The sequence below is a fragment of the Lissotriton vulgaris genome, chromosome 1_1, assembly GCF_964263255.1.
Source record: "Lissotriton vulgaris chromosome 1_1, aLisVul1.2, whole genome shotgun sequence".
Taxonomy (NCBI): Eukaryota; Metazoa; Chordata; class Amphibia; order Caudata; family Salamandridae; genus Lissotriton; species Lissotriton vulgaris.
Genome location: NC_141685.1, coordinates 2,134,075,679 through 2,134,093,632, shown reverse-complemented (window position 1 = coordinate 2,134,093,632; position 17,954 = coordinate 2,134,075,679). Strand labels below are relative to the sequence as shown.

Genomic DNA, 17,954 nt, shown 5'->3' with positions numbered 1-17,954 from the left:
CCACAGCTGCCATTTTAAGGTCTTCGGCTACCCGGGAAGAAATTAGGAAAACTTTCACTGATTCTTCCCCACTCTGGTCTCAAATTAGGAAAGAAAACGATACGGACTAATAAAATATTTAAAATAATAACATGAAAATACGTTAAGAGGTAGGCCAAGAAACCTGCATGTAAGTTACAAGGGAAGTAAACTGAATTAAATTAAAACATGAGGACTGGTGGAGTCCAGGAATACCCCGGCCCACTGAGGGCATAAAGGAACGAAAAAAGGGTAGGTTGAACAAAGGAGAATTACGAGAAGTGACGCAATCGCAGGTTAATTTAAAGATCGTGCTGCGGCCACCGTTTCAAGGCCTTTTGTAACTCATCAGGAAGTGGTTCACTGCCTCCACTCTGTTCGAGGTAGATGTCAGGCCACACAAATTGATCAAAGAAAAGAATACTGACAAATGAAATATTAAAAATAGTAAATCGAAAATAAGTTGTGAGGACATCAAGAGAGAACTATGCATGGAAACTGCCTTCGTTCTCTTCTCTCCCAGTCTCCTCTTTTCAGCGCGAGCTGCTGATCTACCCCTCACTAAGATATTTTTTGCTAATGCTCTATTATTGATCATTGTTCTGCGCCTGGGGCTGCCAATGTTCAATTCACACTGCCGAGAGCAAGAAGTGAAAAGGTGGGGAAATGTTTAACGAGCAATATTGCACCATTGTAGGTGGTGTACACTGTCTGAATACAAATTGCAGCCATGCGGAAATGGATAAGTAGCATGGACAGCACAGCGCAGTCTGTCAAACAGCATCAGATAGATGGATGATTCATTTTAATAACATTTAAACCACAATTGATTTCCAAAAGGAGCTAAGGCAAATAAGATACAGTTTCTAGGAAAGAGGGTTTCTGTTGCAGTAACACCCTACATTTTGCCAGACTACTGATGCACTATGACTTGATGTGCCGTGGGTCCATGCCAATCATGTTCCCAGGGCCTGTGTTCTTTACCCAAAACTATACCAAACCCAATTGGCACCGTGGCCATAGGTCATCCCTGGTAAATGGTGCCCCAAGTACCCAGGGCACTGTGACCAGGGAAGACCTCTAAGGGGTGCAGCACTTATTGTGCTACCCTTAGAGGCTTTGTACATTAACAACCACAAACTGCCTTTGCAGGCTCCGTGTTTTGGTGCAAAACAAAGTGAAGAGTCGACATGGCACACATCCCTGTGTGCCATGCCTACAACCCTTTGCCCTGGCATATATCAGTCACCCCTCTAGCTGGGTGCCCTGTCCCAGTGGTGAGGGTACAGGTGCATGAGCCCTGTACTCCTACAGTGTCTAAGTCCATTCTTATTGTAAGTGCAGTGCTGCCATTAATAGTATATGATGCTGGGAGCTTGTCATTACAAACTCCAGAGCACCATAATGGCTACACTGAAAACTGAGAAGTTTGGTATCAAACATATCAGCACATTAAACCCACACCTATGCCAGTGTGGGATTTCATGAAAAATGCACACAGAGGGCATCCTAGAGATGCCCCCTGAAAACGAACCTACCAGTAGTGTCCAGCTTCCCCAGGCCACTTGCTGCTTTCAGCAATTGGTCCTCCCTCGTTCTGACCTCCACTTTGGGCGGGAGAACCAGCGGTAAAAAAAGTGAGGAAAAGAGGTGTGCCCACCTCTGCCAACTCCGCCCCTCAGGTTGGGGAGGTGAGGTGAAGCACAATTTTCAGTCCCTGCCATCCTACAGATGGGGGGCTCAGCAAACCAGGGACAGGTTCATGCCCTCCCTCCCACTGGAGGGTGGTATAATAGGGGGTGTACCCACCCCAGGGAAGGGACCCATTGGTCCCTATCTTTTAACACCCCTAAATCGAGTATTTAGGGGCCTCCTTGAACTTTGCTTCCTCAGATAAGAAGAAACTCCAGGAAGAAGAAGAAAAAGGACCAAACAGCTGTGCAGCAGCTAACAAGAGGAAGACGCCCTCTCACTTGGCCCCAACCCTACCGTCCTGTCTCCTCCTCGAACCTGCTCCTGCAAAATCCCGGTAAGTCCTGCATCCAGCAACCTCGAAAGCCCCATAGGAACTGCCTGCCTTCAACCCCAAAGACTTTGTCTCCCGTGAACACCGGATTTGTTCATCTGCAACCTCTGGCCCCGTGCGGGAACCGCGAATCCGCACCACTCTGCACCCGCCGTCCAATGCTCGAGCTTGAGTGGGCAAACACCAGGAGGAGGTCACCCCGGTGATACTGACCCGAGATCCGGCAACCCCTGACCTGCCTCAAGCCTCCAGCCGACGCCTGCAGTCTAAATCCAGAAGGTCCCACCAACCGCGACGAAGAGCTGGTAAGAAGATCCACCCCAAAAGGCACCCCTGCACCCAACACCCCACGGCCTTGGGTGCCCAAACTGATGGTGCCTAACCAACCCCTAACGTCCCAACTTATCTCTCGAAGTGGTGGTCGCACACAGAAGACCTTTGTCCCCAAGCCTGCAGCGCCTTTGCAAAGCGGAGGTTCCCCATTGAAAACAACAGGACACAGAATGTCGAACCAGCACCCTGCACCTGGCCGCCCTAGTGCCGCTGAGGGTGCACCTTTGGTGCTACTTTGTTTCCCCATTTGGCCTGAGCTAAAGTCCAGGAGCTTTGATCCAACACACATGTGGACTGCTAGTCAGCAGCCACCAACCGGAGGCCCCCTACCCCGCATTGGACAACATTTGGCCTCAGCACTCTGCACCCCGCCGCCCTAGTGCCTCTGAGGGTGTAACAAGAATGCATCCTTGACCCTGGGGGACCCCTGAGTCTACCCCCAGAACCTCAACTCCCACTACCAAATACTTACCTTAAAACCAATAACACTATTTTCCTTCATAGGACAACATTGACTGTTTTTCTTGGAAAAGTTTCTGTGTGGAATTTGAAAACCTAAAGAAATACTTTAAAATTGCACTAACTAACACAAATGATTTTACTTACCTGTTTGCAGGAAATGTCCCAGAGTAGTATCCAGGTAAACAACTCTGAGTAAGAAAAGTAATCTTAAAGCCTATTCAAGTCTATGTACTATACTTACAAAGTATTGCATTTCTCTGAAACCATACTGTAAGTCAAAACAAAGGAGCTTATTTACAAGCCCCTTGCACCACCCATAAGTCACTACTCCCATGTTAAAAATGATGCAAAAGTGTAGCAAGAGACTTGTACATAATCCCCAAAGTGTATATACTATTACCAATCCGTATATATTTACTGCAAACTACTTATCACTCACCTGTGCCAGGCTTGCTTGTTTCTAGAAAATAAAATAACTAAAAGAATATTTTAATACAAAAACAAATGTTCTGAAGTTCAGTCTCTGAACTTCAGACCATCAGTCTCTGAGTGTGTGAATTCATTTGCTGACTGAGTGTGCACAACAAATTCTTAACACTGTCCTCTGATACTGCCTTACTGCTCGACCACACTACCACAAATAGAGAGTGAGGTGCTATCTCACTTTACCTCTGCCTACCTTTGGAGATCCACTGGACTATGTGCACGATATACCTCACTATGGTATAGTATATACAGAGCAAGCTTCCTACACGGTTTCATAAATATTAATATTGTTCCGTGCATCAAGGATACTACGCTAAGCCCAGCTGTAACCACAAGTTTTATTGTAGAAAAAACACCACTAGTGTATATATGTTTGTATGTATGTATGTATTTATATATTTATTGATCGTTACTGTCACTTCGGAAGGAGCATCCTAGCGCTATGTGGAAGTAAGGAAAAGATCAAATCAAGCATGAACTGAGTCACATTTTTAGACAAGTGAGAAACACAGAGCGTTAGGGGCTGCAAAGATCCAAGTTTTCAATAATATCCTATTGAGGGTGAATTGTGGGATGCACGCTACAGATGCACATATATGCTCAGAATCATTGTTGAACAGTTAACACAATGAAAAAAGGTTCTGCTTTCTGAAATATTTGTTTCATATTCCAAACCAAATCTTTCCAGCCAACGCGTTGCGTTGTGTGGCGTTTCTCTTGAATTTGAACTTTTTCGGGGCAACTTAATTAGTGTGACTGTCTCAGTTGACATTAGTACGTGGATTTCATATGTTGTACAACTATTTGGTCAATATATTGGTTCCTGTTTATATGCTAAATGTATATTGATTGATTTTTTAGTGTGGATGTGGTGGACTCTGTGCCATGAACACATGCAAGGTGAAATGAACACACCAGGAATGCATCCCTGAATGTGATCAAATGTGGGTTTCTCTAAGCCACCACATTTTGTTCAAGTTATCTGAAATCAGAACCTGCTTGACCCATGACCAGCAATGGAGAGAGGAGAACTGTGGCGACTACAATAAACCAAAATAGAAATACTTTTTTTCGATCCTACTCTAGGAGTGTTCAACCTTGTTCCAGATTCACACCAGATGTCAGGATACCAACATAAAAATTAATTTACGCAAACTCAGTTTAAATAACCACTTTTACATAGTCATAATGTTATATTATGTGAATTTGTAGAACGTGGCTAATCATCCATGAGGGTATCTAGTTAGGGCAGGCCTTAGGTGAGAGGAAGAGATCATGCCTGTTTCGATAGGAAGAGCCATGTCTTGAGGTTTCTTTGGAAGTCCATAAGGGAGGGGAGGTTCTGAGGTGTTTCAGGAGTTCGTTCCAGGTCTTGGCTGCGAGTTATGAGAAGGAGCATTCTTCTTTTCTGTTCTTCTTGATGCAAGGGAGGTGTGCTCTTGCCTGGAATGCAGATCGTAGGTGTTTGGTGAGTTGGTTGAAGTTGAGGCGGTGGTTGAGGTAAGCTGGACTGGTGTTGTGGAGAGCTTTGTAGGCATGGGTGAGTAGCTCGAACTTGCATCTTTCCTGGACTGTGAGCCAGTTGAGATTGTTGAGGAGTGGAGAGATGTGGCTATTTTGTGGGAAGTTCAGGATGAGTCTGGCAGCAGCTTTCTGGGTGGTTGGAGTCGGCATAGGAAATGGGCTGGTATTCCGATATAGAGGGTGTTACTGTAATCTAGTAGTTCAGTGGGATTCACTTGACAATCTTAGCAGTCGCAATATGCAGAAACATGATGCGGAGACGGCATTGATCTGTCTGCTCATGGAGGGGTCGATGTCCAGCATGTTCTGAGGTTCTTGGCATGGTCCGCATTGGGTTGGGTGGGGGGCTAAGTTTGGATGGCCAAGAGGCTTCATACGGGGAGGGGTTGTTGCCAAAGATTAAGACTTCAGTTTTGTCTGTGTTAAGTTGGAGGCAGTTGATTTTCATCCAAGCAGCAACGTTGCTCATGCAGTTGGTGAAGTTTGCTTTGATGGTGCTGGTTGAGTCGGTAAGGGAGGGTTGAGCTGTGTGTCGTCAGCGTAGGATACTATGTTGATGCTGTGGGCTCTGAAGATGTCCACGAGGGGTGCCATAAAGGCGTTGAAAAGTATTAGGCTGAGTGAAGATCCTTGAGAAACCGTGCAGATGAGTTTCTTGGGTTCTGAGGTGCAGGGGGGAAGTCTAATTCATGGAGTTCTGTCCGTGAGGAATGAGGATATCCACTTGAGGGCCGGTCCACAGACACTCAAGTGCTGAAGGTTTCTGATAAGTGGCTTATCAAATGCTGCGAAGAGGTTGAGGAGGATGATGTGGCCATTTCTCCTTGGTCGAGGATGCTTCTGATGTCATCCGTGGCACCAATGTGGCTGTCTCTGTGCTGTGGTTGGTTTAAAAGCCTGATTGAGAGCTGTATAGGAGTTGATGAAGTTTTAGGTGGTCTGTGACTTGGGTATTGATGGCTTTCTCCATGACTATAGCTTGAAAAGGCAGGAGCGAGAAGCGTCTGTAGCTGCTGAGGGCGTTGGGGTCCGCTGTTGGTTGTTTCAATGGAGCGTTGACTTCTGCATTTTTCTTTTTTTTGTTGAAAATCTTTATTATTCCTTCACATCTTTACACAGCATGTCGCCTACAACCCCGAGGGGCCGGCCGCCACCCTTGAGTGTCACATTGGAACGATGACCTTAGGTACATACAATGCAAATGTTAAAGAAGTCACGTCAGTAAAGGTCGTCGGAAGAAATAGTGAAGGACAAAATCAAATGTTCCATACAGGGGTGATGAGGTTCTCGTTTTCTATTTTTGAACTAACTAAAAGAACAGACAAACTTCGGGAAATCACAGTGCGATCAAGGATTATGTTCATTGCTAGGTAGATGCAGGAGTACACCTGGAAAAAACAAAGTCATTTTCATCCTGGGATTAACGTAGGGCATAAAGAAAACATTGCCTCCCCCAATCCCTCCTAAAGGACCCCCTCCCACAGCCAACCACCCTCACTCCAACCCATCATCCTCATCCGAGTCCATTGGGTCGTCCTCTGGCAGCGGGTCGCAGATGTCACCCCGGTAGGTGTTCCACGGGGACCACACTTTGTTCCACTTGCCAGGACAAGCCCGGCTGAGGTACACCGCCCTTTCTGTAATCATCGTTCTGTCCATGTTTGTGCACCATTGTGATGAAGTCGGAAGGTCTGCCACCCCCCAACGCTGCGCAATGTCTCGCTTTGCTACCATCATACCCAGTGTCACCCAGAGACGGCCATACCGGGACAAGTCTGTCGGTTCCCATACATTGAGGAGACACCGTCGTGGCTCCGGCAGCACCGAGATCTCCAGCACTTGTGATACAGTACGCAGGACCTGGCGCCAATAGTTGTGTATGCGTGGGCAATCCCAGAATGTATGGAAGAAGGTGCCCTCCTCCCCACAGCCACGCAAGCAAAAGGGGTCTGGGGTTCGGTGTATGCGGTGTAACAGTGTTCTAGTGTAGTATGTTCTGTGGAGAATTTTGAGCTGAACTAGCCTCATCCTGGCCGATATGCCCGCTTCCTTAGGGGAAGCCAGTGCCTCATTCCACTCATGCTCGTCAAATGCGCCCACCTCCTGCTCCCATTTTCCCTTGAGGGACATCAGCGGGTCTGGAGAGTTATTAAGGAGCTTCCGGTATGTGCGGGAGGTCGCTCTCTCTATCATATAGTCTGTCAGGAGGCGATCCTCCAGCGGGGAGGACTCAGGGAGAGTCGAACCAGCCTGGATGGCCGATAGTAAGGCGTGGCGGATTTGTACATACCGGTATGTCTCATGTGGTCCCAGATCATAAATCTTTTTCAAACGGGCGAAGGTGATGACATTCCCTCGCTCCCACATATCCCCCACTGTGGAAATTCCGATGGTGTCCCATCGGGAGAACCCCTTACTGAGCCGAAGATTGCCCAGCGCACGCGTGTCCCATAGTGGAGTGAGTTTAGTGAGCGTGCCTGTCCATCCTAGTGCAGCGGTGGCTGCATGCCAAGTGGCTACAGTGAGCCTGGTGGGGCCCACTAGCGGTCTAAGCTTCCTCCGATCATAAAGTGGGGCTAGCATGGTATTGGCGCCCAACTGAGCCCTGTCTGCCTGGAACGCCGGGTCGGATTGTGGTGCATGTAGCCACTGGTTAATGGGCCTGAGTTGTGCTGCCCAATAATATAGATGCAAGTTCGGGAGTGCAATGCCACCCTCGTACCAGCTTCTGCAGAGTTTGGCTTGGGCTATGCGTGCGGGGCGATTGCCCCATAGCAATCCGGAGACTACTGCTGCAACCTTCCTGAAGTATCCCGTTGTCACCGGGAATGGAGTGTTGTCCAGGATGTACAGGAAGCGGGGTAGGGACTTCATTTTAAACAGGGCAGCTCTCCCCAGCATCGTCAACGGCAGCCCTGCCCAGAAGCCTGCGTCTTGTTTGAGACGTTCCAGTGGCGGTAAGAGGTTAAGCTTCATATGTTCGGAAGGGTCTCTTGTGATGTGGATGCCTAAATATTTAAAAGAGGAACCGGCCAGCCGTAGGGGGCAGTCCGGACCAAGTGTTGGGGGGTCCCCTGCCAGCACATATAACTCTGACTTGTTCCAGTTGATGGTGTAGCCTGAAACCTCACCGTGGTCGTTACAGAGGTGCAAGAGAGCTGGTACGCCATGCTCAGGATCCGTTAGGTACACCAGCATGTCGTCTGCATAGAGAGATATGCGGTCTTCCCATCCCTCCCTCCATCGAATCCCTTTAAGTAGGGGAGTAGTTCTGATGCGAATAGCCAGGGGTTCTAGGGAGAGTGCAAAGAGCAGGGGGGAAAGAGGGCAACCCTGCCGGGTGCCACGGCCAAGCGGGAACGTGCGTGATATGTGGCCGTTCGCCACCACGTGTGCCACTGGTGCTTTGTAAAGCAACCTTATCCACGAGATGAAGTTTGGGCCGAATCCCATGTGTGAAAGGACTTCAAAGAGGTAGGCCCACTCCACCAAGTCAAAGGCCATCTTCGCGTCTAAAGCCAGTATTGCTGCACTGTCGCCAATGCAATCCGCCCTCGCCAGTACCCCGTGCACCCTTCTAAGGTTGAGCGCGGTGTTTCTGTGGGGCATGAATCCCGACTGGTCCGGGTGGATGAGGTCGGACAGGTGTGGCATTAGACGGTTAGCCAGGAGTTTTGCTAAGATTTTACTTTCCGCATTAAGCAGAGAGATAGGGCGGTAGGATGAGCATTCCTCTGGGGGTTTCCCGGGCTTAGGAATAGCCACAATTGTGGCCGTCCGTTGGTCTAGTGGGAGCACCCCCTTTTCACGACATTCCACATACATTTTGAGTAAGTGCGGGCAAAGAGCGTCGGTGCGTGCCTGGAACCACTCGACCGGGATGCCATTCGGCCCAAGTGCCTTGCCGGTTCGGAGGGCCCCAATGGCTGTCCGAAGTTCATCTATGGTAAACGGTGCCTCCAGATCAGCTACGGCCTCCGGCTGCAGCGATGGGATGTCTAAATTGCTCAATGCACATTGAGCCGCAATCATGGTCACTTCCCGCTCTGGGGTATACACTTTCTCAAAGTGGGACGCCAACGCCTCTACCACTTGATCGGGGTCGGTTAGTATCTTGCCATCGCCATCCTTCACCTGCTGGATCCCCCTAGAACTACCCCCTCTCCTGTCGAGCCAGGCCAGCATCTTCCCTGCCTTGTCCCCCACGTCATACACCCGGTTCTGTGTGTCGGTTATATGTCCCTGGGTCGTGAGTCGTGCATGGTCTGCGTACAGTTGTTGGTGAAGTGTGAGAATGTGTGCCGTGCCTTCCGTGGGGTCGGCTTCGTGTGCAGTAGTGGCTGCGCGCAGTCGGAGCTCGAGGGCAGAGTGTTCAGCTGTCTGTTCCTTTCTATGCGCCGCTATAGAGCCTATCGCCTGTCCCCGCATCACTGTTTTATAGGCCTCCCAGAGAATCTCAGCCGAGGCCGCAGTTGGCTCATTTTCCTTGAAGTAGTGTTCTGTGGCCTTTTGAAGGGCCTTCCTGACCTTCGGGACTTTAAGATAGGAGGCATGAATGGGGTATATGCGGCGACGGGACCGTGTCCGTGAGGTAACAGTGAGAGTCAGTGGTGAGTGGTCGGAAATGCCCCGAGGGTGTATTTCTACCTCATCTCTGTAGTCCGTCCCCTAAAGCCAAGAAGTAGTCAATGCGGGACAGACTGTTGTGTACTGTGGAGTGGAACGTGTATTGCCGGATCTGCGGGTGAACATGGCGCCAAACATCTACCAGCCCCAGTGCCTCTAGGAACCGCCGAAACCGGGAGGGACCCCCTGGTAGGGCGGTCGCCGGGAACTTGTCGAGCTGCGGGTCGGCAGCCGCGTTGAAGTCCCCGCCTATGAGCATGTCCCCCTCCGGGAGGGACAACAGGAATTCTCCCAGGGCCGGTAGCATCACCGAGTGTAGGGAGGGCGGGATGTATACTGAGACCACTGTTAATGGGCGACCGTCCCACTGCCCTGCCACCGCCGCAAAACAGCCCTGTGTGTCGGTTCTGGTGCTAAGGGTAATGAAGTGGGAGGATTTCTTGATCAGTATGCCCGTGCCCCGTGAACCAGTAGAAAACTCGGAGCGGACTAGCATTCTATATCCCCTTCTGTCCAAGGCCTTGGTGGCTCCACCCACCAAGTGGGTTTCTTGCAGGAGTATCAGGTCTGGCTTGTAGCGTTTTACCTCGGACAGAACAAGGCCGCGTTTTACCTTATCGCCCAGGCCTCGTACATTCCAGGCGAGAAGTCGGAGAGTGGAGCCGCTTGTCTGCGTCTCACCCACCCCCGCCGTATTGAGTTGGTCACCCGCCATCAATAGTGATCAAGCACAAATTTAGGCTATCTAGACTCCATCGCACTAGCAACAGTACAGTAACAGTCAAAATACATTGTACATTTCGAGATCGACTTTGTGAATTTCCCATGAAAAAGAACTATCCCCCCCCATCCCTTCCCACCCTGCCTCCCTGCCAAACGGACCTTCAACTGCCCGCCACCCCAACTCAGCAGAGCGCTTATCCCATTCCAAAAACAGAGTACTTGCGCGTCAGGGGAGAGTGTCCCCCAAAGCAGGCGGTCCCTCTGCCGCCCTCGGGATGTCCAGGCCAGCGTCCAGGAACGACGAGAAAAGTCATCCTTATGGGAGAAAGCCAGAGTCCACCCAGTCCTTCATGTGCGGGTTTTATTCACCCCCAGCGGCCCCGATGTGTTCCTGTGATGGCGACTCGCTTGCACTTCCCCTAGCTGAAGACTGTGAGCCCGGTCGGCCGTCATCTTCAGGCCTGTTGCGTCGACGATTAGAAGAGCGTTCCACCGTGCGCCACCCCTCCAGCCAGTCTCTCGCTGACTCCGCAGTGTCAAAAAACCAGACCTTCTTGTCGGCCACCACTCTCAATCGGGCCGGGAACAACATGGAATATGGCAGTTCCTGTTCGCGAAGCGTTTTTTTCACCTCTAAAAAGGCTCTCCTCCTGCGGGTGACCTCTGCTGTATAATCCGGGAAGAAGGATATGCAAGAGTTCTGAATTTGGATAGGTGGTGCCACCCTGGCCGCTTGGAGAATGGTGTCCCGGTCCCTAAAGTTAAAAAGTCTCGCCAGGATGGGACGCGGGGCAGCCCCCGGCGTGGGTGTCCCGCCGGGCACTCGATGAGCACGCTCCACTGTAAAGAAATTGGAGAGCCCTTTCGGGGCTAGTTGGGTCTTTATTAGGTCTTCTACGTACAAGTCCATGGCCCCTTTCGTCTCCGATTCCGGGACCCCCAAAATGCGGACGTTGTTCCGTCTGGAGCGTCCCTCATGGTCATCCAACTTGCTTTTCAAGAGTTTATTGTCCGCTTGCAGTTTTTCCATAGCCACCTGTAAGTCGGAGACGTCTTCTATGAGTGATTTAGTCACCACTTCCACTTGTTTCACTCTCTCGCCCATCTTCTGGAGGTCGGCTCTTATGAGGGTCACCTCTGTAGCAGTTGAGCCCACTGTCGCCTGAACCTGTTCCAGGGCACGTAGGACATCATCTAGAGTAGCCTTTTTCGCCCCTTCATTGTCCGCGCCCTTGCCAATGGACTTGCGCTGCTCAGGCTGAGTGGGTAACTGGTTGTCGTAGGCGAATTTGCCGAGTTTCGCCTGAGTGGCGGTTTGTCGTTGCCCTTTCCCCGCCATTTTGGCTCTACGGCAAGACTCCCACTGAGGGAAGGCGAGCAGGTCGTTCGCAGCCGATCGTGCCGGGTCGTCTGCCCAAGAGGCTCAGTTCGGGAACAGGCCAGTGGTCGCCGTCAATGTTGAGGTTCGTCCGGCAGCAGCGTCTCTGATACAGCCTCGGTGAGCCAAGGCAAGATGGCGGTTGTTGCGCAGTGAGTTACGGGCCTTGGCCGAGTGCCGCAGCAAGGTACCGCTTCGTAGCGCCACTGGATAGGCGACGTTGAGGAGCAAGTGCTGGAAGGGGGAACCGCCAGTTCGGTGATTCTCCGGTGTCGAGTGTTGTCGTTAGCGGGCACTTCCGGTCGATCTTGCCGAGGAGGGTTCACTTCCGCGCGGCCAAGGGCTCAACTCGACACCGCGGCTGCACTCGTGTCACTAGGCCCCGCACCAGTGACGGACTTAGATGATGTTTCGCCCTGTTTCCGGGGTCTGAGAGCTCCCAAGTTTCACCTGCGGTTGCCATTCGGTCGCCGCACCCAGGACACCCCTTCTGGGACGATTAGTGAGTGGATAGGCATGCGGATTGTTGCGGGAAGCCGCCTCGCTACGGGAGCCTCTCTAGGTTGCTGCCGCCATCATCGGCTGCTAGCCACGCCCCCCGACTTCTGCATTTTTCAAACAAGACGGGAGGTGTGGTGGTTATGGAGGTGTTGATGATAGCAGTGAGGGTGGGAGAGATAATGGTTCTTTCAAGGTTGTATATGAAGGGGAGGCATGGGTCTAGGAGGGCTCCTCAGGGCTGTGGTTTCTTTATTCGAAAGGGGCTTCCAGTTGCTAAGCTGCTGTTGGGCGATAAAGGAGGTGTCCGGCTGGTCGGGGGTGTTCGTATCGGTATGCTTTGGGTCAAATGTGTTGTAGGTCTCGGCACTCCTCTGTTTGAAGAAGTTTGAGAGGTCATTGCAGAGTGCCTGGGATAGGATGATGGTGGCAGCTGCGGTATTAGAGAATTTCTTGATGATGGTGAAGAATGCTTTGCTATTATTGGAGCTGGCCTGAGGCCTTTTTTTGTGTCTCGTAGTTGTTGGTGGTAGAGGTTGAGGACGGCTTTTTATTTGGATCCTGCGGTGCTTTTTTGTCGAGTCTCCATTTTCTCTCAAGTGTTTTGCAGTGGTGCTTGGACTCCATGAGGTCGTTTGTGTACCAGCTGCGTTATTTGTTGTTTATGTAGGTCTTGTTTCTGGTGGGAGCTGTGGGGATGGTGCAGTCGGTGAGCCATTTATGGAAGAGCTTGGTGTCGACGTCAAAGTTCCTGTAGGGTCTATGTCCAGTCTTCTTTGGATATTTTTCCCGAGTGTTTTTATGGTACTTTTGGTTTTTCTGTGGGGTGGCTTGGTGTGCGAGTATTTTGAAATGTATGATGTAGTGGACAGACCATGTGAGTGAGGTAATTTGTGTGGTGGTGTTCCTGTTTTCGGAGGAGGGTGCGTCCGAGGTTGCTGAGGCTGTCGAGAAGGGTCTGTGGTATCATTCAGGTTGAAATTCAGGTCCCTGAGGAGGATCTAGTTGATTGATCTGATGGAGAGGGGCGCAATAAAGTCTATGATGTGTTTGACAATTCTGCTCGAGGTCCCAGGGGATGGTAGGCAAGGGTTCACTTAAGAGGGGCGTTGTAGCCGTTTGTATTTTGAATTGGAGGTGTTCCATGAGGTTGATGTCCCAGTCCGTGGATGTGTGTAGTCAATCATTTTTTTGTAGATGACCGTGAGTCCTCAACCTGGTCTGTGGGTTCGGTCCTGATGCATGATTTTATTGGTGGGCGAGATGGCTGTCGCGAAGTCCTGGTAGGAGGCTAGGTTAAGCCATGTTTCTGTTAGGATGAGAAGATTGGGTGTGTTTCTGTTGAGGAGGTTCCAGATTTCAGTGGAGTGTTTCCTTAGGAATCGGGTATTGAGGAGCGTGACGGACAGTTGGTGTGGAGTGGTGGCATCCTTTGGTTGTTTGGAGGTGGTGGTGTAGGCGTCTAAGGTGTTGTGCTGAAATCACAATAGGTGCAGGAGAAAGGTCCTACTGTGGTGCTGGGGGATGCGTGATAGCAGCATGTCTGCTAGTGGGCGTTGAGGTCGTGGGACGACGGAGGAATAGTGGTGGCATTTGTTGGCTCCGGTGGTGGCAGCGGAGTTGCGTTGGATCTTGCGGTGATGTTTTTGTCAAGTCTCTATTTTCTCTCAAGTTGTTTGCAGTGGTGCTTGGGCTACCTGAGGTCATTTGTGTGGGGGTGGTGGCGTGTTTCGTTTGTTTGGAGGTGGTGGTGGGGGTTCTGAGGTGGTGCGGTGAAGTCACAATGGGTGGAGGAGAAAGGTCCTACTCTGGTGCTGGGGGATGCGCAACAGTAGCGTGTTTGCTAGTATGTGTTTTTGAGGTCACAGGGGATGGGAGGGGAATAGTGGTGGCATTTGTTGGCTCCGGTGGTTGCGGCTGTGGAATTGCATTGGACAGTCGGGGGAGGGCAGGGTTACTGGTGCTTGGCGCAGACAGGCTTACATTTGGTGCACCAGCAGCACGGCCACTGCGCTTGCCACTGTGCGGTAAGCTGAGGGCTGCATTAAGTATTTCCTGGGGTGGGCGGGACTTCTGTTGGTGGGAAGAATGGTGAGCAGGAAAATCAGGATGGGAAAAGTTGAGCAGAGACCATGTCACTTGGTCAAAAGGTTGCACCTGGATCGGGCTCGAGCAAGCGGGAACTAGAGGCCACTGTCAAGTGGGAAGCTGTGTTCCCAGGTGCCTACTAATGCAGTCGCACTGCGGCTTGCATTAAGTAGGTCCTGAGGTGGGCAGAGCTTTTCTTGACAGGAGTAACAATGAGCAGGAAAACCAGGATGGGAAAACCAGGGCAGTGGCGGTGTCACTTCATCAAAAGGTAGAAGCTGCATCAGGCTGGAACAAGCATGAACTGGAGGCTACTGTCAAGTGGCAAGCTGGGTGTCCAGGTGCCTAATAATATGCAGTTGCACCCTGGCTTGTATTAAGTAGGTCCTGGGGTGGGCGGGGCTTCTGTTGGAGGAACGATGATTTGATTTGAATGTAGCCCTTGTGTACCTTTTTTGGACACTGTTACGCTACGCTATACATAAGCACGTTCCATTCTCTATTCCACTGTCCCAAGACCAACTGGCCAATTCTGATATCTGATTCAACTCAGATATTTAACTTTCAAGTAACACAACCACTGATTATCACTTCTGCTAAGGAGAAACAATGCCAACAACACATACGGTACAATTTTGCAAATGCCATAATATGCATGGTGCTTTTGTTGAAACACTCTGCCCTATATTCAAAACAAGAGGTAACAAGGCACCTCGTTTAATATACCTGGCCACACATGCTTATCACCACTTCTGGGGGCTGCAATAGGTTCAGCATGTTAATATATGTCTTTGATTCCATATGCTATTGCGGCATATACCTATGATTAGAAGGATGCCAGCAATGCTTAATTGTCCACTCTTGGTTTTTACACTTGCAGGGCATGACGTGCATGGAGCTTTGGAGAATCCTGTTGTGGACACAAGTATGCTTGAAGACTATATAAGTAATGACTATGCCTTTGGAGCTTTGTAAGTATTCAGGTTTGATCTTGACTGATGCCTTCAGGTTGTTGACTGTCTTTCTGCTAATGCCTGTCTATATCATCATACACCACTATGTGACCAATCTTGAGGTGCCTCGTTCAAGGCATGGAAATAACGCACCCAATATTATTGTTATCTTGTGGTATTACTGCACCAACCTGCAGCCTTGTATGATAAAACTAGAGCATTGATCTCACCGCCTTTGTAACTACACAGTTGTTGGACCAAACTCACTGTTTGCACCCCACCAGCACCCTATTCATGCGATCTATGTGGCTATTCCTTTGGGGATAATAGAATGAGCTCCTGAGATGATTCACCCTACTCAACTAAAGGAAGTCCACATACTTCCATAGAAATACCTCCGTTTTCCACTAAGCTCCCAGGAAGACCTTCGCACTGAAGACATCTTTAATAAAATCTACACCCACCATGGCAGTCACTTTACCGATGACTCTTACCTCCAGCCATTTACTGTATTAGTCTACTAGAACTAGAACAAAACGCGAGTGAACCGGTAATACATTGAATGGTTCAACTAGGTAAGTTTCCGCTATCTCTCAATGCTTGGACAGGAGTTGTATAACTTGAAGAGGAGACAAAACTACTTTCAGTCTTTTATCACAACTGACAAGTATCACCCATTTATTGATCACTAATTCAGTCTCCCTATCCATGACAGGTCACCAGAAGATTGATATGACACAGCGTTTGGTCATTGTACACCACCCATGTCCCTCATGTGAACTGGCAATCAAAGCTGGTTTCAAACCTTCCGGATAAACAAGCCTGTCATTTCTTATCACAAGGCCATCTTGCACTGTCAATTCATCTGAAAGTTTTACAGATGTGAGGACACACATCAACTTGGTCTTTATGCTAGACACTTTCGATGAAAGACATTACCTCCTTTAGAAATTCATCATCTTGCAGTGCCTTTCGCCACTCTTTCTCTGAAAATGAACTTAACTACTTAATGAAATGAAATGAAACTTTTGTAAAGCGCAAACTGTCGCTCCCAAAGGAGCCTCCTGGCGCTTAACATCTAAGGCAGCAATAATGCAGCCTTCAAAATCAACATCATCTATTTCTAAGGAATCATCATTGGTGGGAAAACACAACAATAAATCAGCACGTACATGTTTCCCATCTAAGGTATTCACAGTGCCAAAATTAAACTGCAAAAGTTTAGTGGTTAGCACGGCTATTCTAAGAGTGAACTCATTCACATAACTACCACTAAGTTATATATTAAGAGTTAACGGTCAGTTTAAATCACACATGTGTTTCCCACATATAATTGTAGACTCTGCAAAGAATATTAGAGAGAGAGACATCAAGGGTAATGAATACCCTAATGAAGGGTTGGGGAGGGTCAGTGCCTTAACACTAGCGCTACACCCACCATTACCTTTCCCTGATTCATTTTTCAGACTTCAGTGCTATGCATCATTCCCCAGTCCTGATGATGATCACCCATTCATCATAGATGTTGAAATGCCATTGACTACAAATAATCATCTGTTTCTTTCCTTGTATACACACAATATGTGTAATTACTTTTCAAACCACTTGAATGGCCAATACATAGAATACATGCTAATAAACAATTTGTTTCTGGTTGGTTGGACATTGTGTTCTGAGGATTTGTTCCTCATGTTGGGTGAATTTTTCGTCCACATATTTTTGAAATTATGGTTTATGTATGTCGCAGTGAACTGCTTTTTTTATTGACCAACCAAGGAGTGTGATTAAACACTGCAAAATAGATGGAGTCAGACTTTTAGATATACACCATTAATCTCGAATCTGTCTTGTGTATAACCATCTATGTGGGAACAGCCAGGTCTCTACTGCCCTGCTAAATTCAAAGTTGTTGTGGATTCTCCTTATAATGGCAGGGACAGTGCTTTAATGCTTGTCATCTGTACAGAGAAAGGAATACCCTCAACATGCAATTTTATGATAGGACTAAAGACAGCCTGGATTGGAGTATCTAATTTTGACTAAGGCAGTCATTTTGTGGACGATAGACTTCATGATGTGAACGGCTTAGTAGAAGATGCAAAGTTGCCATTGACAGTCTGCAGAGCTGGCATATGTGGTTGTGCATTTCTATATGTAGGAATTGAAAGATGAACGGTTGGGATGGGACTATCCCCTCTGTAGTATTCAGGCATGTTCTCTGGCCCAGAGTGTCCGACTGCTTGTGGAACTGATACCCTTGCTCTTCTTTTGGTCCTGGACAGAAGGCTAGGCATGTTTTTGACAATTGAATATCTGTCCGGTGACCTGGAGGGGTGCACCCAATGTGCCCTCATAGAAGGCAGTGGACTGCTATCCCTGTCCTTGGTGCCTCATGCAAAACAGTGGTGGCAGCATAACATTTCCTATGATTATAGTCTGAACGTTGGGTCAGAGAGAGGGCACAGTCTCCAGACCCCTCTTGTGTAAAGTTCCACTGTTCTGTGAGGCCCAAAGCCTGGTGTTGATGTCCATTGTGCATGTCAAGCTCATGAGTGAGTAAGTGCTTGAGACACGAATGGTGGTAGGACTGTGTATGTGTGAGTCTCAGTACTGAAGCCAGTGGGATCCATTTTGTTTAAATATGTTTATTGTCTTTTCATTTTAACCAAAGGCATAGAGCTTGAGTGGATCAATCTTCAGATAGATAGCTATAATATGTTGTGTAACAAGAAGTATGTTATGGAAATTAGAAAGTGGGTGACACAAATTTAGCAGAAAATAAAAGGAGTAAATATCCATTTCAAAGAAGGATTCTACAGTGCATGTCATGCATTTGCAT

General features: G+C 48.9%; 1 protein-coding gene across 1 annotated transcript in view; it reads left to right on the top strand.

The window, feature by feature from the left end:
* The window catches only part of MYRFL (myelin regulatory factor like), a 1,005,707-nt gene that overhangs the window by 121,496 nt on the left and 866,257 nt on the right, over window positions 1-17,954 (top strand). Inside the window, exon 2 of the mRNA XM_086921958.1 lies at window positions 15,043-15,133. Coding sequence (XP_086778084.1) covers window positions 15,043-15,133 — 91 coding nt within the window. The remainder of the gene's footprint in view (window positions 1-15,042; window positions 15,134-17,954) is intronic.